Source organism: Caretta caretta, chromosome 8 (assembly GCF_965140235.1).
Source record: "Caretta caretta isolate rCarCar2 chromosome 8, rCarCar1.hap1, whole genome shotgun sequence".
NCBI classification, from domain to species: domain Eukaryota; kingdom Metazoa; phylum Chordata; order Testudines; family Cheloniidae; genus Caretta; species Caretta caretta.
Genome location: NC_134213.1, coordinates 71589344 through 71616573, shown reverse-complemented (window position 1 = coordinate 71616573; position 27230 = coordinate 71589344). Strand labels below are relative to the sequence as shown.

Genomic DNA, 27230 nt, shown 5'->3' with positions numbered 1-27230 from the left:
CACCTAGGGTTTTTGGTAAGTACTTATTTTTTTCCCCGCTTGGTGGGGTTTTTTTGGGTTGCCCCACTCCTTCCTTTCTGCTGCTGGTGGTTCTTCTTTCCCATTCCTACACCCACTTGAAGACCACCATTGCTACCCATGAGGTTACCAATCAGCAGGTTGGGGCTGAAACACATGCTTGTGCGGCTGATAGCTCTGGAGGAGCCAAGATGAAAATAAGCTTGAACCAACAGCCTGAGCCTGTAGCCCTCCACTGAGTTGTTCCTTTAACCAACTACATTAGTGGGTACCAGATGGAGGGAGTACAGATAAGTGGTGGCTATATATTGTCTCCTGTATAACCTAATTCCCGTCTGTGACAAATTCCACAGCTACGTCATGCTTGTTAAGAGAGCAGAGGGTGGACAGGTCTGGATTCATATACCTTTCTTCATCCCCAATCTCACCTCTCACAGCTAGTCAGGTATTCCCTGGTTGGCAAAATATTCTGTTATAACATACCTAAATCTTTGTGCTTTGAAAGTAAGCCGTTCAGGGTTCGCAGGGGGTATTATTGCAGTGATCACTAGTAAAACACTGGCAACTACATAGTCAAAGCGTTCTAGAAGCAGAGCTACTGCCACCCCTAGAGAAACCCACAAAACAAACAATTTAAAACAAGTGGAGAGAGAGTTGTTTTTATCTAGCCAATATTGCTTATGGGAATCCCTTACTGCTCAAACTGGGGAGAGGCACATTTTCCCCTTCCCCCCGGTTTCTCTAGTATTCCCATGCACATGAAGCAAAAGGTCATTATGTTGGATAGACATGCTAATTTCAAAAAAAGAGCTGTGGGAAAGCAACTTCTATCAGGTTAACCAAGAGGTCAAGGAAACTCTTTGTTTCTATCTAACAGTACCATATTTAATCACAAAGTGATGGAGCAGATATTTTGACTTAAGTGGCCAGAAGACACTGTGACTATCTAGAGACACTGTGGCACAGTTTTGCTAAAAGTTTCCCATAATGAGTTTTGCAGTGTGTCTTCTCTTTATATTCAAAAGATTTTTTTTTTTTAAATCTTGTAATTGATGCAAGCAATGACAAAGTTACAGGACTGAAGCTCAGCCCACTGTGTGTGTTATATGGAACTGCTCTTAGAGCAGAAAGTAGTTTTTGCATTTAACTGCAGAGAAATAGGCCAATGTAGTCCTTGATGAATCAACTTGTGTTTGTGACAATCATGCTGAGATTTTTGGAGTGCACAATACTAACATCACATACTTTAAATAAGAACCATTAGGCAGTACATTATTCATTAAGCAATATGGTAAACTGAACTATGTGACAAGCAGATTTAGGACTGGTCTATTCAGTATTCCAAATAACATATGTGTAGGTTAAGAGAATGACGACAAAAAATCAAAACAGTGATTTCCACCCCTATCAACCAGTAGTTATCATCATACCCGCTCAGCCTACACACTTCAAAACAAAAAGTTAAATTACTGGATTAAGAGAGTTATTGCAGTCCTTACTCAGGGAAGGACTCCCATAAAAAAAAATATCAAAGATTGATGTTGCAGTCCTGCCCAAACTGTCTTTAGAATCTAAACATACATTCTCTCTGTTGATGATCATGAGAGCACAGACTGATGAAGTCTTCTCACACACACACACAAATTATTCTTCAAGTGTAACTTCAGGAAGGTATTGCAGCAACACTGGAATCTGTAATAATTCCTTGAGTGGTGCTTCACTCTTGATTTCACTGCAAATGTTCAACATCTAATGTCTTTGCCAGAAATTCATAGTTGGTGGATTGCTGCCAGGAAGGTAATAAGGAATGCTGTATTTCCACAGATGTAGATGGTTAACACAATCTCTTTAAATGTATGACCCTACAAGAGAAAATACACATTTTACAATTACAGTGTTGTAAAGAAAAGCACACACCGTGAAATACTTTCCAAGGTAGCAACTTGCCTCTGCCTCTGCCGACGTTAGTGACTGCAGAATTTGTATTCTATCTTCATCAATCACTTCAACTGCAAAACCAAAACAAACAGGTGGTTAACCCTGTACTTGATAAGAAGAGATGCAATGTTTCAAACACACACTTCTTTCTGGCTAATGGTTGATTTAGTCAATGGAGGGCATGGTATTAAGACTGATGAACAGGTCTCTCTACAGCCAGTTCAGAAACACCACTGAAAAAGCCTCAAGCAATGCATCCTCTCATGGCCTACACTTCAGTGTTCACAGTTAAGTAGAAATAAGGATAGAAGGTTCATGAAAATTTGGAAGAGCTTGCCAGAAGCATAGAGGACACTCTCAGTGTTTTGTCTTTTAAATGCTAAAGAGCAGTGGTTCTCAACCAGGGATAGGCAGAGGTCTTCAGGGAATACAGCAACTCATCTAGACATTTGCCTAGGGTTTACAAGAGACTATATAAAAAGCACTACGAAATCAATATAAACTAAAATTTCATAGATCAGTATAAACAAGTCAGTCTCTATGTACTATATGCTGAAATGTAAGTACAATATTTTATATTCCAGTAGATTTTATAATTATATGGTAAAAATGAGAAAGTATACAATTTTCTGTGACACTTGCATTTTTAGGTCTGATTTTATAAGCAAGTAGTTAAGTGAGGTGAAACTTGGGGTACACAAGACAGACTCCTGAAAGGGGTTACTCGTCTGGAAAGTTTGAGAGCCATTGCTAAAGAGGACAATTCGGTTAGGATTTCTACATCAGCTCCTGGATTTCTCATGGTCAGCTGGAATTTAACTCTTCTTTCCTCCAAAAATCCTCAGTTTTTCCCCGCCCTCATTTTGAGCCATTTGATGCTGCTTTCCTCTGGTTATTCAAGACAGAAACCAGAGTCACGCAATTCTTCTCCCCTCATGTATAGGCAGCATCTAACTCCTCCCACTTCTCCACATAATAGCTAAATTGGTCATTTCTCTGCATTCTATTTTATTAGTAACTATCACCCTTCTGGTCTACTGTAACCAGGGGTGAAAGTAGGAGGGTACCATGTACCGATAAGAAGCCAGTACCAGCCTATACGCAGCCGATGTTAAAGCACGACCATGGCAGCGCTTTAATGTCGCTACCGGCAGGGCTGCCGACTGGGGGGCGGCGAGGCGGGCAAGAGGGGAAGCTGCCCCAGGGCCAGTGATTTAAAAGGGCCAGAGCCCCGGGCCCTTTTAAATCTCTGCCAGAGCCCAGGCAGCGCGGGCCAGGCAGCATGGATGGGCTGGCTGGGGGAGGCTGACCCCCCAGCCCCACCCCTTCTACCCAAGGTCCTGTACCGGTAAGTATTTAATATTACTTTCACCCCGACTGTAACAACTGCTCTCCATCCTTCTCGGCAACTATGCAGTGGTTTATTTACTTGTGTATATAATCTTGACTCCTGGTGAGATACTGACCAAAGTGAAGATAAGAATTTGGTATGAAATCCTGTGCCTTACTGAAATTAACTTCAAAACTCCCATAGACTTCAATAGGGCCAGGGGCCCTGGTATTTAGCAGCTAATGAGTTACTCATTTTTGCTCAAATAGCATTTGTGCTTAAGGTCCCCTGCTGTTGATCAGTCTGTTCCTAGGTAGGCAGCTACAGCTAGTTACAGTAATGGTTTATCGCAGAGGATCCCAAGCGACAGTACCTGCTTTCCTATCCAGATTCAAAGGATTGAGTTCACTCCCACACTAAGCTTGACTTTCCCCATAATATCACAATAGCCAGTGTTGAGCTAGCAACACAAACAGATGATTTTTGGAGTAAGTTTTAGAGAATTGTGAGACCCTCTAAGTTTTGGGATTTCATGACACGCAGTTCAATTGAAAAATGCACCAGCACTTATTGCCAGGAAATTCTAACCAAAAAACAAAAAAAAGTGTCAAAACAATTCACCTATTGTTTTCAAGAGTGGTCACCAAATTTACATACAAGTAGTCATCCATGCATCTATTTCACATATCCAAAATCACCTAAACAAGCTGATATTTGCAAACACAACATTAGTAGCTGGTTTAAGCTTCCTAACTGAGTGAGATAAATTATCCAAGTTTTTGCATTTCACCTGGGAAGTCCTATTTTGCACTACCTGGCCACTACCTGAGTGACACTAGCCATATTGACAGGTTTCAGAGGAACAGCCGTGTTAGTCTGTATTTGCAAAAAGAAAAGGAGTACTTGTGGCACCTTAGAGACTAACCAATTTATTTGAGCATGAACTTTCGTGAGCTACAGCTCACTTCATCAGATGTTTGGTTTGTACCTTTGCGAATGAGACAGTAGCTATGTATCTCCAGGAGAATATCAATACCGACGTGCCAAGCTACAAATCCAATCATTGTATACGTGTCCCATGGGTCTGGAAGGTTGAGTGCTGGTAGGTCCATTCCCAGGAACATAGTCACCACTGTTGTTAAAACAAAGTCATAGTTTAAAGATGTGAAAACAAAACATTGAGAAGTACTGTCCCCACGACAAAGCGACACAAGCTTATGGCTTAGTGGGTGAAAGGTTATCAAGAGTTAAATATACTTCTGGAGTATATATTAAGAGTGAAAAACCACATCCAGCTATCTCTAACTGTATGGCTCAGGATAACCATGATCCTTGTTATACATTGATCCTATGAAATAACGTCATAGGATCATAAATTAGCTATGGTCCGGAGCTAATTTACCATATAGATTGTAAACATACTAATCTAAAAAGAGGTTTAGAAGGACAATGATGTGATACACAGCCACCATGTGTGATACACAAATTCCTCCAAATAAATGGAGAACCCCAACCGATTTGGAAACTCTGGTGATTATACATAATTTAAAAAACAAATCAAAAAAACCCAAAACAAAATGGTTTCCCCCAAAACTACAAGATGAGGAGAGAGGTGCCTTGTGCCCACTTAGGCCCTGAAGGAGATGGGCCACCAGAGTCCCCAAAGACGAAAGGCACAATAGGGGTCCCAGTACTCCATATGGATAGGTGGAGACTTAGGGAAAGGAGAGGAGCTTTGAATACACAAATTGCACAAATTTGTCTGGTTGTTGCTTACCCTTGCTACTGTACAGGATTACGTCTGGTTTGTATAGCCCACACAGACAAAACCCTTATTCTAAGACCACTTTGGTGATTAACGAGATTGAAGCGGTCATCTACATTAAGATCCATGTTTGTGTAACTAGAGTTCAACCACCACTCCATTTCTGCAATACCAACATCTCAAGATGTCTAAGCAAATTACAAATGGGCTATAAACAATGAGGTACACTAGATATGCCTAGACAGGATTACAATTACTCACCAGCTAGTATTCTAGCTGTTGTGCCAGCACTCCAGTGAACCCAGTTAAATACTTGCCTTCTACAAGGTGAAGAAATAATCAGTGTTATATCAAGTAATTTAGTTGCCAACCTGAAATCTTCCAAAGGATGGAAAAAGATCCTTAAATATGCCATGTTACCTTGAAAAATATGAAGTTTGTATCTGTATGAAACATGTTTAAAACTTGTTTTGTATACTATCAGTGTAACCTCTTGGAGAAGTACATTATGACATTTTAAGGAGTGTAAATATCAGAGTACCTTGGTGCATGAGGAGGTGGTCTGAAACCAGCTATCAGAGGTTGAAAGATTGCCAGAGCCATCACGGTACAGCCAAGATACGGGTGAAAGCCTGCCCACTGAACAAACGATTTCTTTTTATTAATACTGTGACATTCATGCTAAACAATGCAAGCATTATTCAGACCAAAGAACAGGTCAGGAACAACTGTACACAATTGCAAAGCCTTATTTTAATACAGTTTCTTTCAGGTACATTCCAAGGCCCTCTCCTTAGCTACTAGTGTTCCCACCTCACATGCTTTTTGCTCCAAGTCTTGGCTATGAGTAGAGCACTTTTTCTCCCAGTGTATGTTTTTAAATTAAATTTAAAACTGAATTGTTATTTATAGTGTACTAGGCAGCTTGAGAAAAAAAAGAGAGAACTAGTGGACCATGGGGACAAAGCTAAGAGCAAAGGACATAATCAGGAAAAGGAAGATTCACACTGAGCGTTAGGAAGATTCAGACTGAGTGTTGGGGAGAACTTGATGTCAAGTACTATCGTCACACATAGAACACTTTTCTTAAGAGAAGTGCTTTGCATTCCATCATTTAAAATTAGGCCAGATAAAGCACTGGAAAATTATACCACACAGAAGAGTTCTGTATTAGCTGGATGAGGGGAGGGGAAGAAGCAGCAGATTGACTCAGGACCTAATAGATCTTTTTCATCTTTAGTTTCTGTGGTGAAACTAGAAAAAAAGTGGGCTCAAAGCAGGTAGAATAATTCTAAACAAGGGCTTTCACACACAGGGGGAAAACCAGAAAGATAAATGCCTGACTTATACTTGTTTGTCATCAGGAGATCACTCAAGCACAGCAATGAAGTAACAGCTTTCATCGTAATTTCTTTGGAATTAAATAACTACCTAGGATGACATTTAAAAAAACCCAAATCTACTGTTCATACTTCAAATGACATTTATCCTGGAACCAATACACAGACTTAAAATCTCAGAGGCAGCACAAAATTTTTACTCACTTTACTCCAGCCTCCTCTGTATATAAAAGGAAGAACAAAAGCGATGCTCGTAAGAAGCACTGTGGTCAGCATCAGCATACGATGTACCTATGAACATTTAAATAGGTTTAAAAAGAAGGGATGGCAGTGTATTTTGGAGTTTTATTAGATTAAACTGTTAGAGTTTGCATTACATTGGCAGGCAAGCAGAGATTACTAGTAAAGGCAAAGTCCATTGTAAATATGAGACAGTACCTAACTGAGCTCATTGTACTTCACAAATCCAAATGAAAGTTATGGCCTGTGGCACCCCAGGTCAAGAAATAAAAGAAAATTTAGTATAAGGAGCATGACAGTCTCTCGTGTTTTATTCTATTTGTAATAAGACTAATACATACTAAACTTTTATGTATAGTTTTTTGCCCACCTGGAACCAAATCTCCTTTCCAAACAACGAATGAGGCCAAACTGGTTTGAAGAATCTGGCAACAATAACACCAATACTAACTGTAGTCATCCATGCAACAAACATTAATGAAGCTGAAGGAGAAAAATAGTCACATGTGAAAATTTGGTTATAACACTGGATATGAATAAAATTGACCAAATATTGCAGAGGATAAGCTTCAAAATGTAGCATTAGAAGAACATAAAAGAGTAGAGGGTCAAATCCTGCTGGTACTTGGTTCAAAAATGCCTCACACAAAGAGGTGCATAGGCACATTGGTGTACTCTTGCTATGTTATATCTCTATTTTTTTGAGCTGAGATCAGCCAATAATAGGACTAATCTGTATGGATAGCACTGTAGAGAGATCTGGGCCAGGTCAGAGAAGGCACATGCACAAAGATATAGATTTCACTTCCAAACCAGAGGGCAGTCTATTGCTGCCTCCATGAGCCGGTTCACTGTGCAACAGCACAGGTCAAAACAGAGGCAGTAATGAGCAGCCCATGCGTTATCTCTGACCACAGGTTTTCTGGTGAGCACCTACACAGTGAATTTTTGAGTTAGATTTTAGTAGCAAAAGTTTAAAGTTAATTCAAAACAGGTCTTCTTTCTTTGACAGAAAGTAGAATTTTCATTCAGCTCTTTAAGGACCTGGTTCAAAGTCAATTAATGTGAATGGAAAGAATCCCATTAACTTCAATGGGCTTTGGCTCAGGCTCCAAACCACCACCCAATGAGTGTCTCATGATTAAGGCTGCGTGACTGTCAGAGGTCACGGAACTCATGGATTCTGGGACTTTCCGTGACCTCCATGACTTCTGCAGTGGCCGGTGCTGGCTCAAGGGCTGCCTGAGTCGGGCAGCCCCTGGGCCAGCAGCAGTTTGGGTGTGTGGGATGCAGGGTAGAGCTTACCTGGGGGGGGCTCCCTGGCTCCCACTGGCATGTCCCTGCAGCTCCTAGGTGGAGGAGCCAGAGGGCTCCATGCGCTACTCGCACCCACAGATGCTGTCCCTGCAGCTCCCATTAGCTGCCGTTCCCAGCAGGAGAAGTGCATGGAGCTCCCCTGGCTGCCCCTCCCCCAAGGAGCTGTGGGGACATGCCGGTTGGAGCCAGGTAGGGAGCCTGCCAGCTCTGCCAACCCTCCCCCCACAGCAGGGGTCCCAGGCCATGAGCCGCACCAGCAGAGGTCCTGGACCATTTCTGCACATCCCCCCGGCAGCACCTACGGCCTTCCAGCCCAAAGTTTTAATTAAGGGTATATAGTAAAAGTCATGGACAGGTCACGGGCCATAAGTTTTTGTTTACTGCCTGTGACCTGTCCATGAGTTTTACTAAAAATACCTGTGACTAAAATGTAGCCTTACTCGTGGTACATGCATTTATTTTACATTGTATTGGAAAAAGGGAACTTCAAAATAGAAATACAATTCTAAATTTAGACTGCCAAGTCATAAAAATAAGAAAACAAAATTCCTTTAAAAACAAGAGAGCTAGTAGTATGCTTAACAAATAAGTAAAACAAGTTCCTCTCTCTGGATGAGTAGAATCCTGCAAAGCCAAGTTACAGTTTGTCAGGTTTTTTAAACTTAAGCAAAAAAAAAAAAAAAAAAAAAAGTGTTCCTACTTTTCCCCCCTAGTTTTCCAAACCAGCTCTTGTATCAGGAGAAGCAGATACCCCAGTGGACTGACACACCACAGGAAATAGCTACTTTCCAAAATTTTCATCCTTCTTTCTGCAATCAATAGTAGCCTCTTCAGCACTCAGCAAATCTAGTATTTGAAGTTAGAACTGTAACTTGCCATGGAGTTTAAGAAGAAGTGGAGAGCGGGATCCCCCTATATCTTTTGGAGAGTCTGTGACATTGTACATTCCATTGGTGATCAGAGGCTGACGATGATGTTTGTGAATTAGACCTCCTATGCAAAGATACAGAGTAGTTTATAGATTGTTAATTAAAGTCGCTGTGCTTGTACCCTTTCCCCTCCCATCCTTTGTTTACAATTCAGTGAGCATCATGTGTTGTAGGGGGATGGCGATTGTGTTTGTAAATTTCACCTCTGCAGATTCTGACTGGAATCTTTTGGATTCAGCTCCACCCGCCCCCCTATAAGAGTTTTTCAAAAAATTATAAATATGTATAATCTACCTTAAAAAAAAAAAAAGATAGCATTCTATTAGATCTATAGGGGTTTGAAGATTATCTTGTATACAATGCTATTTAGTTTCCATACTCCTTTTAGTTTAATCCCTATTAAAAATTGTATACGATTCTCTCTCAAGAATACTACTCCAAGCACCAGATGGTTATGGAACACATTTATATTAAAAACAAACCAGATTTTTGTTACAATTCCAGAGATAAGCCAGAACTCATTACATTAAGGTCATTTTCACTGGTTACATGTGAAACTTGAGACAGAAGTCAGATTACTTCTCATGTTTATTTTTAATATACCTTACAGGGGATAGTCCTTGTTTAGCATGTTTGAGAAATGTGAATATTTAACCATATCTTCAAATCAGACTTACCTTCACTTGCCCCCCCATCTGCCAGAAAGATGTAATAATTAGCATCTAGATTAAACCTCCCTTTATAAGCAGGAAGACGAAGGTTTCTTCTGAAAGAGCACTGAACAAGACCATCAGCCACTCTCCATGAGATATCTTCAAGGCCATTCTATGAAACATACAATTAACATTTAATACTCATTTCAAGTTTGAAAGACCCCACACAAATTTACTGTGCTCCTTCCTCAAGGCCAGTGATTTTGGCCAAGCTCTGCTTGACCAATGTTGGATAATGAGCCAATGTTCACTGTCTCTTAACAGCCTACATCATAAAAAGAGAGAGTTAGCTGCATCAGCATAGTCCATAATGCCAGCAAAAATCTGAGAGTTCTGCTGGTGTGGTAGGTTTCTAGGCAACAGCTGCAGGCACATGCTTTCACACGTTACATTTTAGGGCTCTGTCTTCAAAATGGTGACTAACAAAATTGAGTCTTACACGGTGCATTTACAGAAGACTATTTTTAAAAGACAATAGCTGCACAGGAGCACTGTGAGGTTAAATTACTTGCTCAAGGTCACACACAGAGAGCATAAGGCAAAGACAGAGTGCTTCCCTGAATAACAGAATCAGGAAATTTGCATCGTATTACCCATTTGTCTGCCACCTCAGCATGACCTTGGGGAAGTCACTCCCCGCTACCATTTTTACTCTCAGTTAACCTCTTGTAGAGTTACTGCAGGGCTCTCAAAGATCACTTGCCCTGTGGAGCTCCATCAGCATTAGCAACAGTAGGCGATTTTTAGAAAGTTTCCCTAGCATAGACGGGGCAAAAAAGGACAAGTTCCTCAGACCACAAGGAAACTACCCCACAAGTTGTTCAAATAGAAGTCATAAAGAAGCCAGCAACAGATCTGGGTCTTGACATATCTTATGCATCAGAAATAAGCACCTTCTATGTGAGGTGGGTCAGTAAGGCCAGAGAGGGAAAAATCTTGGGATCTTGATCATAAGATGGCTGGTTATAGAGCTACTGCCTTATTAGCTCCATTCAGAGCTACTGGGTTAAAAAGAGACAAATTTAGGACCCAGCTGTGTGCAAAGTGACTTAACGGTCACATACCATACCTCTGAGTCCAACACAGGAGGAGTTCGCCCACTAAGATAGGCCGTGTTTACATTAATACGGTGATCTTCATTAATACACAGATAAGCATCATCGTCACCCTGAAAATAAAAGCATTTTCCCCCAATTTAGATAGAAGTTATAGACAAAGCCATATGCAGATGAATGGTTTATTCCAAGCTCTCCTTTCCACCTGTGCTATACTCGGAGTAACTCCATTGCCATTCCAGCAAGTTTACAATGGAGCAACTAAACGGAGAGTCTGGCCTGAAGTATTGTAAAAGTTGAAAGTTTGAACTTACAAAATCAAATGGAACTACTACTTTTTTGGATGACATTAGCTAGAAATCTACAAGGTATTAAAAGTTATTTAATTGCACACCATATGCCAATACCAATCTTTGCATTGTCAAGTTGAAGATGATAATGTTAAATTTTAAAAAGTTTACTCCAACACAGCAAGCTATAGTGCCTGAAATTATAAAGGCTTACCACCGGGGGTCAGTGGTACACGTACTTTTTAAAGTATTTATGCAGGCAGCACCAGGATAGTCTGTAAAATGGTTTGATCATGGTGTCCAACAGCCCATCGACACAGTGTTTTTGGGATGCTAAAAGTGTTTTTATCTAGACTTTTTGAACATCAGTGCCAAAAAGGGGTGGGATTTTAACTCAAATGAATAACTTATTTATAAATAAAATTACTCCAGGCTTTTTCTACAAAGTATCCCCATCCACATTGCCAGAGCCTCTTAAATACCTCCCCCCGCTCTCCTGCTGGTAATAGCTCATCTTAAGTGATCACTCTCCTTACACTGTGTATGGTAACACCCATTGTTTCATGTTCTCTGTGTATATAAATCTCCCCACTGTATTTTCCACTGAATGAATCCGATGAAGTGAGCTGTAGCTCACAAAAGCTTATGCTCAAATAAATTGGTTAGTCTCTAAGGTGCCACAAGTACTCTTTTTCTTTTTGTGAATACAGACTAACACGGCTGCTACTCTGAAACCTTAAATAACTGTGATTATTTAAGCTAAGTAAATCAATTTACATTATCACATTTGTGATTAAAACTGGAATTAGCTGTTGAGGTCAACAAAGAAGAGAACATTATTTCTTCCTATATTTGTAGAGTGAAGAACTACTTTTTCCTGTGACAACAGACATGTAGAAATGCTTTAAGAATGTTACTCTGTTCAGTAAGGAAGTTAGATATACTGATTAGTGCAGAATACTCTTTCACATTGTAACTCTCTTCAACCATAAGAATCTCCAAAGGGCTTTCAGGAATGAATGCGTCCACCCCTGAACTGCATACTTATTTTGGACAGAAACCACAGTGAACATACAGCAGATTCCTTTTAGGACAGGCAGTGGAGAATATCGCATCTAACTGCAACTACCCAGGAATTTAGTTATGCTACAATGTAACTGTCTGGAATTTGATCAAAGGCAAGTTCTCCTTATTCTTTCAGAGAGTGCCAGAGGATCTTTAATGCAAGTGTTAAGTCGGGGACTACATTTTTCTATCCACACTTGTAAGAGGCTACCTCCATCCAGCAATGCTCTCGAGCACCACACTGGAGTAATTATTAGTTGGGGAAGTGCCACTATCACCTTTTCCAGCAGCATTTCAGGTTTCTCTTGAAGGGTTCTCATCTGACTACTACTCAGGCTCAGGTCTATTTAATTTAGAAAATCTGACGGACGTGCAGCTGAGAATGGTGGGGCTATACCAGTCTTCATCCTCAATTTCTTGACTAAGAATAAATTTATGTATTTTGTTGTGCTACTTGGATGGTATAGGAAATACTGTAAAAAGGATACTCACCATCCACTGGTCATGAGATAATGCAAAGGCTATATATCCTTCACTAGGACCACTCATTTCAATAAGCACTGAGTGGTTATTTTGTTTGAAGGACAGAAAGAAACAATAGGCAGCCCCAGGATCACATTTTGGAGGATTCCTTATGCAGAACTTGGTACTTCCACAGCCGGAGGCATTAAACTGGACAGACAAGTAGAAAATTAAGTTAACAAAAGAAGCTGGTCATTCTCCACCCCACCCCACGTACAACTACAATTACTGTAGTCCCAACTAATGTAGAAGTGAAGATTTACACAGAAAATGCATAAAGAAACCCCTCTTCTTCTCCCCTACCCCACCCAGCCAATAATTACTAACCAGGATTAGAATTCACTGTCATGGTAGTTATTAAATTGTGAGCTTTGAATTCACCAATCAGTTCAAATGAAAGAGTTTGACATCATAATAGTAACAAGGCTATAATTTGGAAATGTAATACAATCCTCTCCTATCCAAGGACGTTTCTTCTGTTAAGTTAATTATAACTTATTTTATTAAAGTAAAATGTTTCTATATACTTTTTCAGACTTCCTGGTGTCTCACTTTTCCTAGACTATTCTAAGTCATTAACAACCCCATAGTGCTTAAGTTATTAGAAAGATGCTACTGTGGACTCTTACCAACTCAAAATAGCACATACTAGGGGAGAAAAAGTGTCTATTTTTTCCTGAATAGTTAGTTGAAAACCCACCAAGAAAAGATAAGCTGCACAGAAGCCCGATACATAGCACTGAACTTTGAGAGTACTTTAAATACAACAAATTCAGAACAAGCATGTTCAATATAGCAGTAAGTGGAAAAAGATGTCATATTGCTAAACCTGGTCATGTTAAATGAGAATACTATTGCCCAACTAATGTTGCAACTTTAATTAGCACTTCAAGAACCAGTAATGGAAGTCCATACAAAGATAAATCCATGTGAACAAGCAGTTATAAATTAAGCCTACCCACTAATCTATAGAAATAATCTACTGTGTTCCTGCCAACCCACACCCTCATTTTTTTAAACCCGAGTTTTATTTATACAGAACCACAGGTCAGCATGGCTCTTTATACATAAAGCATGACATCACTCCCCAGAGGAGCTTAGGTATTTGTCTTTTCACCTTCTTACTAAAACAGTGCTTGAACTGAGTTTCCTTCCCCCACTCCTTTTCTCTCAACACTTCAATAGTTAATAATCTGAGACACACGATGGGTGAGGTAATATCTTTTATTGGACCAACTTCTGTTGGCAAGAAAGACAAGTTGAGACAAAAAGAGAGAAGTTGGTCCAATAAAAGATATTACCTCACCAACCTTGTCTCTCTAATATCCTGGGACTAACCTGGCTACAACAACACTGCAAACAATAATCTGATAGGTTATTTCCTATCTTCCACCTTCTGCCAACACAGTGGCAAAGAAAACCGTAACCGCAGCCCTACTTAGGAAAAAACTCCTGTTGAAACCAGGCATAAGAACAGAATAAAGGTTGCAGAATTTAGCTCATAATAGAGAAGTGATACCCACTGATTTTGTTAGATGGTAAACTGGCTGTGAAGTTGGTAGAGTCTCTGGTGTAATACTTGTAGGTGTCGTCAACGGTGGTGCATTAGGTTGGGAAATGATGGGACCAGGAATCTTCACCCAAAAGATTTCATATTTCTCTACAACTGTGGCTCTGAGGGGAGGGGAGAAAACCATACAAATATTCAGTGCTGTGAGGGGTGTGTAAGTACTAAATGAATGACTAAATAATGCTTTACGAAAAAGGAGGGAGAAACTCCTTTATTTAGCTGGGCCAAAACCAAACACACGTGTCATATTATGTCATACAATTAATCTCTCCAAACTTGGCATCTACACAGGTACCTGATGGGGTGGGTTGGTGGTTGGTGGGTTTTTTTTGAGGGGGGTGGGGGGTGGAAAAGAGTGAAACCCTCCAGCTAAAAGGACCTACCACATAGCAGATCAAGCTTCAGAAACGGATTCAAGGCAGTCACTTCCCAACTGCCTGCTGCATAACTTGCAGCATCACAGAAGGGTGGCATTTAATTTCTATTTCAAAAACATGAGTGTCACTGTTCATACCATACATCCTGGGTCCAAACTGTAAAGCCATATAACGGTAGCACACGTGTGCAGTTTTGCTTAGGAATTAAACTAAAATTCACACATCACAAAAATATTTCCATCACTACATTTGTAAATCACCCCTTGCCAAGAGACAGGAAAAATCCTAAGTAGTAGGCCAGTGTCAGCTGGTAACATGCCTTGTAACTTCCCCCACTTCCAAAAGAGGAGAGAATTTTGATGATTTTCCATAAGCGGCAGAGCCAGTTCTTGAGCAGGAGTTGGTGTGGGCAGAAGAGGGAGGTTTCCTCCGGAGACATTTCCTGGGTGCTAGTCAATATTTATGACAGAGATAACACTATATATTCACCTAGTTTGCATTTCTAATAAAGTAGCTCCAATGTTGTGTTTACTTACAGAAATTGTACATGTTCTGGTGCATCCGTGGGAGCAACCCAATAAGCCTCTACATGTTTCTTTTTTGATTTACTAGTGTGACTGACAGCAGAATTCTGAAACAGATATATCCAGAATCAGAGAGAACCTGCACATAGGAGTATATATGACAAACTATGTACATATAGCAGCACTCCTATAGTTATTTTACAAGGCAACACAATGGTGCACCAGAGATGCAGTTCAACTCGGTCCTGAACAAGCCCAGACCCACCCCACCTTCCATTGGGGTCCTATGAAAGGGAATCAGTTACAACTGGGCTGTGGAAATGACCGATGTCTGCAATGCTGTGTGTTCTACTTAATACTGACACACTAAGAGGTATAGTCTACTTGCTGTGTGCAGAGCCAGTTGGCGCTAACCATTGCACATTAGTGGAAGCTAGAGGCTCTGGCCAGAGCTAACTGCAGAGAGCCACACCTCCATCTGCAAGTCACTGCCCAACTGTGTTGAGCTGCTGCCTAAACAGAACGAGAAGGGCTAAGAAGCTTAGGGCATGTCTACACTGGGGATTTTAGCTATTGGTGTAGCTACACCAATGCATCTTAGTCCCCATTTGAAACACATACCATACCTTTGTAAGTCCACATGTCAGGAGCTGAGAAATCCTCTCTTCAGCTAGCATAAAAGAGCCAACTGCAGGGCCAGCCAAGTTCTCCGCATTCCGGGCTTGTATGAAAAATCCTTCAAAAACGGGACCAGACAAATTAACTAAAATAAGGAGGGGAAAAAAGGTAAGATGTTAAGATGTTTCCAATGTAATCTGTAAAGGTGGAAGTGAACAAATATGCTTCCCCTGCCCCCCGAACCCTGTGCCTTAGCAATGACCACTGTTTAATGCTATTTTAGAGGTTAACTGCACTGACTTGGATGAACATTCATAAGCATCATCAGGACATTTCAACTTTCTCAGGATGGGGCTGTCTATGGTTCCTTAAACCAGGTAACCACAAGGAATCTACAGAAGAGGAGTGTGAGGCAAGACAAAGCACTCTCTTTGACCACCGTACTTTACCACAGCTGCAATGCTGGACACAATACCTTTTATATGGTCCCCTGGTCTAAATTCAGTCTCATTCACTGATATAGTGTGCTTAGGCAATGGCTGTGGAGAATGTCCATGGCAAGGCATCATACTACTGCAGGCCTCTTTTACTTTTCCATTTGGATAACCAGCCGCAGGAACAGAAAGAAAGGCAAATATCCAAAGAGTGAAAGCCAGTCCAGGAGGCTCCATCTGAATAAGTTAAAGTCACACATTATTAACCAACACTGTAAATGCTATGCTGTTTACAGAGTAGGAAGACTAATGATTAAATTAAAAAAAAAAAAAAGAAAAAAAAAGATGTTTGCAAACATCTTCACAAGCGAAGGCACCAGGTTCAAGAATCATAGCAAACTGGAGTATCCAGACAATTGCCAGGCATTCATGAGATTGTTTATAGACACCAAGCATTTAACAAATTTTAGCATGAATGATTATTTGTTCAAGAACTCCTGTGGTTGTGGAGGATCACCCAGCCATGTGGTACTGTTTGTCCTCTCTGGCCAGATTTGTGTTGTGGACAGGCTACCATTTAAAGCAAGGTGTAAGTTTATTTTCTCCTTTTAAAACAGCCCTTTCAGAAGAGTTTTTTCTGCCTTTCTGCTGATATTTATGGGTCCTCTCAACAGTGAAGAGAAGATAGGACCATGAGCAATAGCCCCCAAACATGTGTGGGCTCACCCTTTGCTTCTTCTATGCTCAGATACTTGAAGTGAGGATACTTGGCCCTTATTACACAGTATAAAAGACACTCCTCACTTTCCTTTTACATTTTCAAAATGCTTCACAAAACACTAACATTCTCACATATGTAAATATCACCCCTGTTTTACAGATGGAGAAACAGAGGGAGAGAGATTATCTGACATGATCAAGGCTGCAAAGAATCTTTGTCCTGGGAGTAGAACTCAGGAGTTCCTGCTTCCCAGTCTCGTGCTCAGCCCATGCTACAATCTTCAGTTGCATTCTTCAGTCAGTCCTAGAAAAGATAAGTCAGCCCCAAGCAGGGACCTGACTCAAAACCCTCCCTACATGGCATTACACCCTTCTTCATCTGACCAGTCCAGTCAGATGAAGCCCACCAGTTACTCGGGACATATGCAGCTTCAAAATCATAGAATATCAGGGTTGGAAGGGACCTTAGGAGGTCATCTAGTCCAACCCCCTGCTCAAAGCAGGACCAATCCCCAATTTTTGCCCCAGATCCCTAAATGGCCCCCCCTCAAGGATTGAATTCACAACCCTTGGTTTAGCAGGCCAATGCTCAAACCACTGAGCTATCCCTCCAAATGCAAAGGATCATAGCATTAAGGAACAACAAAAGCCTATCACAAGTCCAGACGTTTATTAATCAGAATGACAAAGTAGTCCAAATCAAGCAGTACAGATGGAACTAGTCATATATTTATTCCTTTTTACATGACTAAAGATTCCCCAGTGACAAGATCTTCCCCAGTGATTACAATGGCCAAGTAGTGAAAAACATTTCTTTAAAGTCAGATGAAACAAACGATTTTTAGAATGTTGTCACAGTAATAAAGCTACTGTTTCAAAGTACAAAGTTACTGGCTAGAACTAAACTCTGATCTTATGCACTAGAAAAATATTTGTTTATTAGTTTGTGGGAAAAAACCTGTATTTCCATTAGCTACAAACAGGTTTTCCCAAAGCACTCCCCCATGGAATCACCTTTTTGGATTTGAACAGAGTAGTCCTGGACTTTTTTTCTCCTTTCATCATGAGAAACAAATATTGATGCAAAGAACCATGATCTATTAGGACTAAAGATCATGATGGAGGGCAATGTAGATCTGACACCAGAGGTTTAATTTGAAAGAAAAGAAAATTTAATTTGTTCTGCCACAATGGGGAGTATGGCAGAAAGGTAGGTCTGGGTTTTTAACATTACTTTTATGTACAGTCAGATCTTTTATGGGGATGGGGTTGCTATTCTGCATGTTAAGCAGAACATTGTAAATAAAGTTTTCAATTATATATATGAGGAAATTGTTCAAAATAAGAATACATTTTATACTGATTTTGCCTCATCCTCGTGTTTTCTTGCATTATGGTACTGTTATATGAACAGTATTTGTATACACAATACGTTCTGTACTTACAGGTATAAGATAGCCATTTGATATTATGCACAATATTGTTCCAAGACAGATGCTCTGGGTGGCAGCATTATTTCAGGGTATACTCATTAAATGGTATCTGGGGTTTTGACATGTACCTGGTGCACCTTTACCATATGATGAAAATAACTTGTTTCTACTATGGTCAAACAAAATGGTAAGAAAGACTCTTCACCCTCACTGAGGCCTCTCAAGGTTGAAAGCAGATTACCAGAGAGAGTAGAGTTCCCCTATTCAACTGTGTAGGAAGACATACCCAAGTCAGAAATATACTAATCTGAGGTCCAAAGATCTTCTTTCTGGGAAAGTACTCTATTTTAACAAATAGATCAGAAAAAATGAGTTCGGAAGCTTCCTAAGCACATATGGATGTAAAGATAACACAGGCACAGCACCATTTCTCAGATGAGCTGAGCCCTGCCCTGTGATAAAAGAGAAACCAGAAAGGCTACAAGGCCAGAGTAACCATTTATTCACTCTAGAACAGGGATTCTCAAACTTCATTGCACTGTGACCTCCTTCTGACAACAAAAGTTATTACATGAGCCCAGGAGTGGGGACTGAAGCCTGAGCCAGGGTTAGGGCAAAGATGAAGCCCAGGGCTGAAACCAAAGCCTGAGTCCTGCCACCCGGGTCAAAGCCCAAGGGCATCAGCTCCCAGGTGGTGGGGCTTGGGCTTCACCGCTCAGCCCTAGCAAGTTTAACACCAGCCCTGGCGACCCCATTAAAACAGGGTCACGACCCACTTTGGGGTCCTGACCCACAGTTTGAGAACCACTGCTCTAGAAGCATGTAATATTAGCTCTTTTCCCAGAGTGCTGGATGCAATTGTACAGAACAATGCAGGATTTGTGCTTCTACTTAAAGTCAGCAAACAGCTCTAAATTTGAGAAAAATCCATGTCTTCAGAGTGATTATACTTCAGGGACTACTAGAACAAACACCACCACCCCGAAAAACAAAACTATTGTTTTTCTTAAGAACACTGAGACACAAGACAGGCTAGTGTACAAACTCACTGTGTCATCGATTACTTCTAGAGAGCTGGTTTCCAAGCTTATTGCAGATGACAAATTAGAATGAATTTGGTGAGCTCCTCCTAGTCCCCATTCAAGCACATCTCAAAAATCCGTCAATTCTCAGTCACCACCAGCGTTCTGTGCTGGAGGGGCAGAGGAGCACATAGAGGATATAGTTTGCAAGAACTGAGTTGCATTAGATTTTTGGTATAAAGAAAGCTTGCATAGTCCTTGTTGAGATCACAGTATGCTGGCTCAAGTCACTGCAACTTTTCCCTCCCTGTCATGAACTCTTAGTAACAGAAGGTATAATAAGCTTCAACATGTTTCAGAGTAACAGCTGTGTTAGTCTGTATTCGCAAAAAGAAAAGGAGGACTTGTGGCACCTTAGAGACTAACAAATTTATGTGAGCATAAGCTTTCATGAGCTACAGCTCACTTCATCGGATGCATTCAGTGGAAAATACTCCATGTCCCCAGCCAGCTTCAACATGTTGACAGTTACCAAGAGATAAGACGTGTATGTGATAAGGCGATAACAAAACAATGTTTAGGGTTCCAGTTTAAATAGTAGAGGATGTGGTACAGATTTTTTTTTTTTAAAGAGAAGCCAAGGTTATTCTTCTGCAAACTGAATTGGTAACAATGCTACTTTTTTCCATAAAGATAAAAATGGCTTTGCACAGGGGAGAGAAGAGGGAGATGTGAAATAATGGTCATGCTGAACAGTCATTTAAAATGGGAGATGGGGTAGGGAGACATTTATACAGGGATAAGTGAGTTTGCTCCGTATCCCAACTTTCCTACTAAAATTTATTCCTCCTTAAAAAAAAAAAGCGCAGCTGAGTTTCCTAAGAAAGTCCCTTACTTTCTTTGAGTGAAGATTCTTTTACAGCATAACATTTTTCTCAGGGTTCTTCTCCCAGTAACAGGAAGTTATTCTTGAAATGCAGTTCCTTCTACTACATGTATATACAGCAGTATTTTAAGTCTTTTGGAGATTCACTTTCTGTGGAATGTCAGAGAGAAGAGGAATTTGGCACTGAACAGAAGCCAATTTTTGTAAGAGGTGAATCCAACCAAATACTGTACCTCAGATTCAAAGTTGCCCAAATTCTCTGAAAGGAGTTCAGTGTTTGAAACCCAATCCAAAGCAGAATGTCATGCCAGATACCATTCCACATAGTGGTAAAGCCCCAGACCTAAACACCTTGAAGTTTGGGAATTAAAGCATAGCACCAAAGATCATTCTCACCTCCAATCTATTGCATATCTTACCCTTCCTTAAGGGAAGAGAAAAACTAGACCAGGAGAAAATGTCAAGGAGCTGACTTACAATAAAGCCTCAGTATAGGTACATTTTAAGACTTGTGTCTTGTTTGCCCTGAAGTCCATAACAGTAATAACTGAGACAGAACACTTCACAGCCTTGTGAATATGACACCATCAACCACACATTAACTAAAAGCCACGAAGGAAAAATTGAATTGCTTGGAAAATTGAATATATATATTATCAGTAGGTCAGGATGGTGTGATATTCAGAGTTTTAAAGGGAATTAGCTAATTAACTTACTGAACCAGTAATAATTGCTTCAGAAAAGTCACCATAAACAATGATGAAAGTACCATAAGATCTCAATAATTCAAATAATGTGTTGAAATTAAGAGTGGTAAGAAGATAAACCTGGTAAATCTATGTCAATCATTAGTAAAATTACAGAACATTTATATTCACTCAATACAGCTGTTCTCCTTGGAAGGTTCAGAAGAGTCAGTCCAGGGTCAGCCAAACTCTCCGAACCCTTTCTCATATAACACCTTAATGGAATCTAGAATAGCTACCCTTCCCTCCATAAAATTACAGGGCTACTTTTTCTGATAATTACAGTTCTCCAGTCAGTAGCATAGATTTGCTTTATCATCATAGGCAATTTCCAAAACATGAAGTCATTCATGTTATTTGCTAAAAATGAGCAACCATCACAGAAGATAAGAAAAATAAAACTCTTAACCAACACATTAAGATTATTGCTACACTTGCCTAATAGGTAAACAAATTCAAATGTTATAGTCTGTCCAAAAGCTATTAAAGTTGCAATAAGTGTATAAACAATATAGTGTAGAGCTTAAGAGATATATTTTTCCAGGGCAGCATTGAAACAAGTAGTTAAGGAGGAAAATTAGAAAAAAAAAAGTTCCTAATCATGGTGCTCTGAAAACACACTAGAAACATCAGACTTCACGTGCACCCCATTTTTTGATCAGGCTCTTCTGGGGTAAAAATGCACATAGATCACATTGGAGTTATTCTGTTTGAATACCACATTTTGTTGTTTACATTTGTAATTCACCATGAAAGGGAAGAGGACTTTCAAAAAACTTTTAAACACGCCTCCTTCCCCCAACCTGTATTGAATAATTTGGAAATGATCGCAGCTATAAATGTCTTACAATAATGAAAAATAAGATTGTTAGATTTTTTTCTCCTCCAAAGGTATGGCTTATTAAATTACCGTATTTCCAGCTCAAAAGCAGTGAATTGATTTTTGTCAGCTGATCTAAGGAAAGCTCAATCAGAAGGTCACATTAAATCCAAGACTCTAGAAAAATTCCACTAAATCATAACTGGAAAAAGTTAAGCCGCACTACAAATAAAACTGAAGGCTACCCACAGATGACTGGTTTTATACCCAATGTGAAGCAGAACTCAGTTAGCTACACTGGTGCCATACGTGAAGATCCATAGTGACCTTATAACAGGAACACACCCATTAGAAGACAGCAGTTCTTGTAGTATGGGATAACTTAATATAAACGCTAGAGAATATTACTTTAGAGCCATCTGTATACAATTTGAAATGGAAAATCTTCATGGAGTTTAAGGTTTTGTTCACAAGTTAACCAAACTGCAGTAAATCACGAAAAGAAAGTCAAGCTGTTTTATCCCAGCTTTTTTATAGTCCAGAAGTATTTTTTTTAAAATGACCTTATGACATGGTTGTCCTATATGGTGTGAGAGCTGGCAGACCTTAATGTCAGCAGATTGTTAGTTACAGTTAATCATATTATAACTATGTATTCTAGCACAGTAGATTATCAAACTGTTACAGGATTTACACCTTTGTTTTACAGCGGTCACTTGGGAAATGCTTTAGAACTTGCCAGTTAGAGGGGGGCTTTTGTGTGTTCATTATGTACTTTGTAACTCATTTCTATGCAATACACTACTCCTTTTCTGCTCTCTCATTACAGAGAATTGGCAATCCCCTAGCTTCAAAATATACTGATCTGAATAAACCCCCACTTGCAGAAGTGTCATACAGCAATGCTTCAAACACTGAGCTATAAAAAGTACTGAATCTGGAATTTTCCAGAGTCCTACAGCCCTCTAATTATGCAGTGTTCAGTAGATCATGATATTTGACAGCGTCTGCTTCCGGTCTCTGCTACCAATCCTAATTCAGGAGAGACTGACTCTCTGGAAATGAATATATAGTTTAGTTTCCACGTCCATTTCATCCTTAGCTTCTCCATGATCAGACTAACCTGATTAACAGTTAATGCCAGCTCTGGTGCTAGTATTTAGTTGCAACAGGGCCATGACTGTAAAACAAGTTTTACAGAGGTCACCTAAACAGCCAACAGCTGATAGGTAACTTGTAATCAGTACTGGCCTGAGCTGGAGTTGAATTGGAATCTTCAATCTATTCCCCGAGCCATTGTTACCCAATGCCTTCCATTTTAAGAAGTCTCTCACAGGATAGGCAAGCTACTCAGGGCTCAAGCAGGAGACTTCTGCCCTGGAGGCACCCTGCCCTGACTCCTGCACTGGGGACAACCCATGAAAATAGGGTAAACATGTTGGCAGGCCAGCAGGGATTGCCTAAAAACCCAAATATTGTTCCCAGGAAGCTAGTGATTTCAGAAGTGAGGAACAGATATTTTGGTTTTCCAGTCAGGTCTTCTGAGTACCTGCAAGAGACACTCCTGAAGTCCCTCCCTCCTCAGCTTATCAGAACTAAGGGAAAACAGCTGTGCTTATTTAGATATGCAATAGACCAGAGCAAGATCACTAACTGATGGAGTTTACAGAGGTCGTTTTGACCTCAGAAGAGAGACAGGAGGGTCTCTCCACAAAAGCTGTTATGATGAGAAGCCAGATTGTTCATAACAGGACCTGCCAACTCAAAGGTTTATCCCCGTTTGAAGTATTCAAGTATCTAGCACTGGCTAAGTTCTTTGGAGGGACAGATTGGAAAATAAGAGGTTGTACTTTCATGGACTACAATGACCTTTGGATCAGGCCCTTAGTAGATGTGGGACAGTGAGGACTGAAAGATGCTGGATTTGACTTCAGCTATTGTTAAGACAATGTATAGTATAGAATTATTAGCTTTGGATTTTGTGCAGATCAAAAGTTGTAAAAACAAACCCCATAAATGTGTTTTTAAAATTGAAAATGGATTCCTCCTGAATGTGCCCAGCTGTGCCAACTTTCCGTCTCCATCCTGCCACACCCAACTATCATATTGCATTTTTAGAGGGACAATATTCAACATTAATGGGCTAAAAAGTTGCACAATCCTCACACACATTTTTCTAGAGGACTAAAAGCTGTATGAAGATTAGAATCCCACGGCCTAATCATTCCTTTTCCCACTTGACATGTGTGTGCACACAAACCTGCCCCCCCCCCCCCAGATGAGAGGTCCACACTAGGTAGTCAGGTGCCTCTGTAGCACCAGCACCATCCCACCTCCCAGGACATCATGGGGGGGTTCTCTCAAAGATCAACAATCTCCAGTTAAAGGGAAAACATCAGCTGGACCCGTGGAGAATTTGCAGAAAAAGCAGCGAAGCCTCAGCCTGTGCTATCTCCCATGCTAAACCCTCTACACGTGGGCAATGTTCCTAAAGGGGGGCCCTGAGGCAACTGCCAAGGAAGCTCTAGGAGCTTGGCCTCACTCAAGCCATACTGCCAGGGATTCAGAGAGGAAACAGTGCCAGTGCATAACCACTGGGCCTCTATACCAAAGGCCCTGGCATCCAGCAGGTCCCCCGAGCTCCATGAGGTTTTTGGGGGTGGGAAAACAACAGCTGGTTCCACTGGGTTGATAGCAGAGCTCACCCTTTCCCCAAATGGAACAGTCTAGGTTCCCACACTCCATCCCTGAGGGATTTCTTCAGAAGAGGGAGACGGAGCATCTGAATTAGAAACTAGGTGAGCCACTGTTCAGATTCTGCATGCACTTCTGTGCGAGTGATACCTGTGCATATCACACTATGCCATGTTTTCACTATTCTCACAGGGCAACAAGGGACAGAGAGCCCTGCTGTCTGAGCTCCACTTCCCTGAGCAATACAAGAAAGAGGGTTGTGGTCACTTCTGATCCCCTGCCAGCTCTAAAGAACAGAGTAGTCACAGAGAGCAGGACAGCTCTGTTTGCATATTCAGTTTAGCAATAAACTCAGCACCCTGTACTAGTAAGTCATTTAGAAGTTGGGACTTTAAGACTGAGCTATTAGGAAGTCTAATAGATATTTCACCATCCGGGTGAAAGAAAAAGTTGCATTTCAAAAATTTCTTTTAGAATAGAGGAAGAAGGTTGTATTTTAGTCCTGTCATCCTGAACAGTATAGTATCCCTTTTTAAATTGGGAGCTCTCTGTATTCTGTACACATTCTTTGTTAACTCGCAAAAGACAAAAATATACAGTTCAGTGCAAGAGCAGGAATAATCACAGACCAATTCAAGTCTGAGCAAAGGAAAAATTGGGTCTCATTTGCTGTTTGTAGCGTGGGACATGTTACAATGTTTTCTATTTCAGTTAACATTAAAGCTGCATACATGGAAGATTAAATGTGTCTTCTTAGGGCAGGTCTACACTACGAGATTAAGTCAACTTAAGTTATGCAACTCCAGCTACGTGAATAATGTAGCTGGAGTCAACATAGCTTACGTCAACTTATCGCGGTGTCTTCACCGCGCTGGGTCAATAGGAGAAACTCTCCTGTCGACTTACCTTATGCTTCTCATTCCAGTGGAGTCAACAGGAGAGCGATCTGCGGTCAATTTAGCGGGTCTTCACTAGATCCGCTAAATCAACTCCCGGTGGATCGATCACCACAGCATCAATCCACGGTAAGCGTAGACATACCCTTAGAGATATAAAAGCCACACAAAAGAGCAAAGTGCATTTGCTTTAAAATAAAGAAGCCTGACACTGTCATTTTTAAAGTAGACTCCCAAGTTCAACCCACAAACATTTCACACATACATGTATGTAGAACAAGAAATTGTACACAGGTGAACAAGGAGCTAATCTTGCAACTTGTTGCACATTGGCACACTGCTGTGCTCGTACAGGATCAGGGCCATTTTTTTTTTTAAGCACACATGTTTTTCTGGTACAAATCAGGAAGCTTCTCTGACAACTTTTCCTGAAAATGCATTTTTGCTCTGCCATTTTATACAATAATATCTGGTTATAATACACACTTGCTTTGTGCCAGGTGCAATTCTTTTTTTTTAAAAAAAAAAGAAAGGGATAATAGCAACTTAAAAAACAAATATAAACCACACTTCTTTCAGCATATTCCACTGAACAAGTATAAAAGTGGAAGAGTAGAGAAGAAAGTTTTCTCTTTTACTTATCCAGTTTACTTTGGTCACTTAATAACACTGTGCAAGATTGGGGCTTCCAGCTAACATTTATGCACATGCTTAAAGTTACTCACATGTTTAGAATATGTGCAAGAGTGGAGTCAGCTTTCGCACCTTTGGCTCCAATCCTTCATCCAATTAATAGGGTTCACTTATGCAGGTTGAATGATAAGATCAGGACCATTGGATAGTTTTTTTCCCCCTCGCAGGAATAGAGAAGAGAGTTTTCTTTTAAAAAAATACAAAGATACAATTGTAAAACATGAAGAGGCAAATGTATTTTTTTAAAAGTCAAAATTGTTTCTAGATAAAGAAATTTAGTTTAACAGTATCTCTGTTAATATCTCAAACTTGCAGCAATGAACATGCTTACTAAATAATTAGATCTCTTCAAAGTCTTCCGTGAAAGGCATTGTATAAGCATTATTATTATAAAACACTAAATGCAAAGCATTTTCATTTGCTTTATAACTGTTAGAAACATAGCTTTCTCTTTGCACAGGTTGTCCTAAGAAATTTAGGCTTTAGTATAATATAAAAACAATCCTGGAAGTGTATGGCATTAAAATAGTTAATTTGTGTTCATTCAAAAGCTTCTGGACTTCCAGAAAAAATTATATTATATATAAAGCTTAAAATAAAAGTTATATTCTCTGCATATACCAAATTATAATAATTGAATTTTGCTGTTCATACCTACATTTCTGTATAGTACAGGGAATACAGAAAACTGAGTTTCTCCCCCATCAACATACTTTTTTTAAAATTCCATTTACAATTATTACTTTCTAATCACAGGAAAGCAATCATTAACCTTATGCCTGACCTATATTATCACAACAGAACACTCTTGAACCAGACTGTAGGAGACCTGTTCTTTACTTGCTACATACACCTTGCTCAGGATAAAGCAGTCACTTCACCTAGTACCACAAACACTCTTAAAACTAGTATTTTAGTACACGGTTTTCAAAGCATTTTAGCTACCAAGAGAATCTTAACATCATGCTTACCTTATCAAATCATGCAGAGTGCTCTAGCCACACTTCCTGCTTTCTGACAAGTTGTATCATACTTCAGCAGAGGGGTGGAGTCAACCAGTATTTTAATCAGAAGGGAAAACGCCCTAGGAACAGCTTGTTAAAGTAAGTGTGAGGCTAGGAACAAAGGAAAAAAATAGTAACACTTTAAATTAACTTTTAGAAATACCTGTCTTAATACATTGTCTTACACATTTACCACACCACATTTAAAGTTACTTTACTTCCCTTTACCTTGATGTGTAAGTAATGAAAAATACATAATATTTTACTCACT

The 27230-nt window shown here is 40.1% G+C and overlaps 1 protein-coding gene across 4 annotated transcripts; it reads right to left on the bottom strand.

Moving 5' to 3' along the window:
• Positions 1-1024: 1024 nt before the first annotated feature.
• LOC125640940 (putative ferric-chelate reductase 1) lies at positions 1025-26997 on the bottom strand. 4 transcript variants are annotated; one of them, XM_048860122.2, is made up of 18 exons: positions 26927-26997; positions 25988-26141; positions 25273-25408; positions 16087-16282; positions 15620-15756; positions 15006-15100; positions 14046-14196; positions 12493-12672; positions 10660-10758; positions 9555-9702; positions 8825-8941; positions 7002-7114; positions 6596-6682; positions 5593-5690; positions 5313-5371; positions 4275-4418; positions 1966-2027; positions 1025-1880 (listed from the first exon to the last, which is right to left on the bottom strand). In XM_048860122.2, exons 4-18 carry the CDS (start codon positions 16280-16282, stop codon positions 1788-1790), a joined length of 1779 nt encoding a protein of 592 aa, XP_048716079.2. In that variant the 5' UTR covers positions 25273-25408; positions 25988-26141; positions 26927-26997; the 3' UTR covers positions 1025-1787. The 4 variants fall into 4 exon arrangements, with proteins under 4 accessions (XP_048716079.2, XP_048716075.2, XP_048716077.2 ...); XM_048860118.2 differs by lacking the exon at positions 25273-25408; XM_048860120.2 differs by lacking the exons at positions 25273-25408; positions 26927-26997 and adding an exon at positions 26740-26846.
• Positions 26998-27230: the final 233 nt, after the last annotated feature.

Coding starts and splice junctions, on each gene's coding strand:
- LOC125640940 (XM_048860122.2), bottom strand. CDS start 16,282: ATGGAGCCTCCTGGACTGGCTTTCACTCTTTGGATATTTGCCTTTCTT. Junction 9,703..10,659: donor CTCCTGTGTTGGACTCAGAG/GTATGGTATGTG, acceptor TATGTTTCATAG/AATGGCCTTGAAGATATCTC. Junction 5,372..5,592: donor CCACCTCCTCATGCACCAAG/GTACTCTGATAT, acceptor TTCACCTTGTAG/AAGGCAAGTATTTAACTGGG.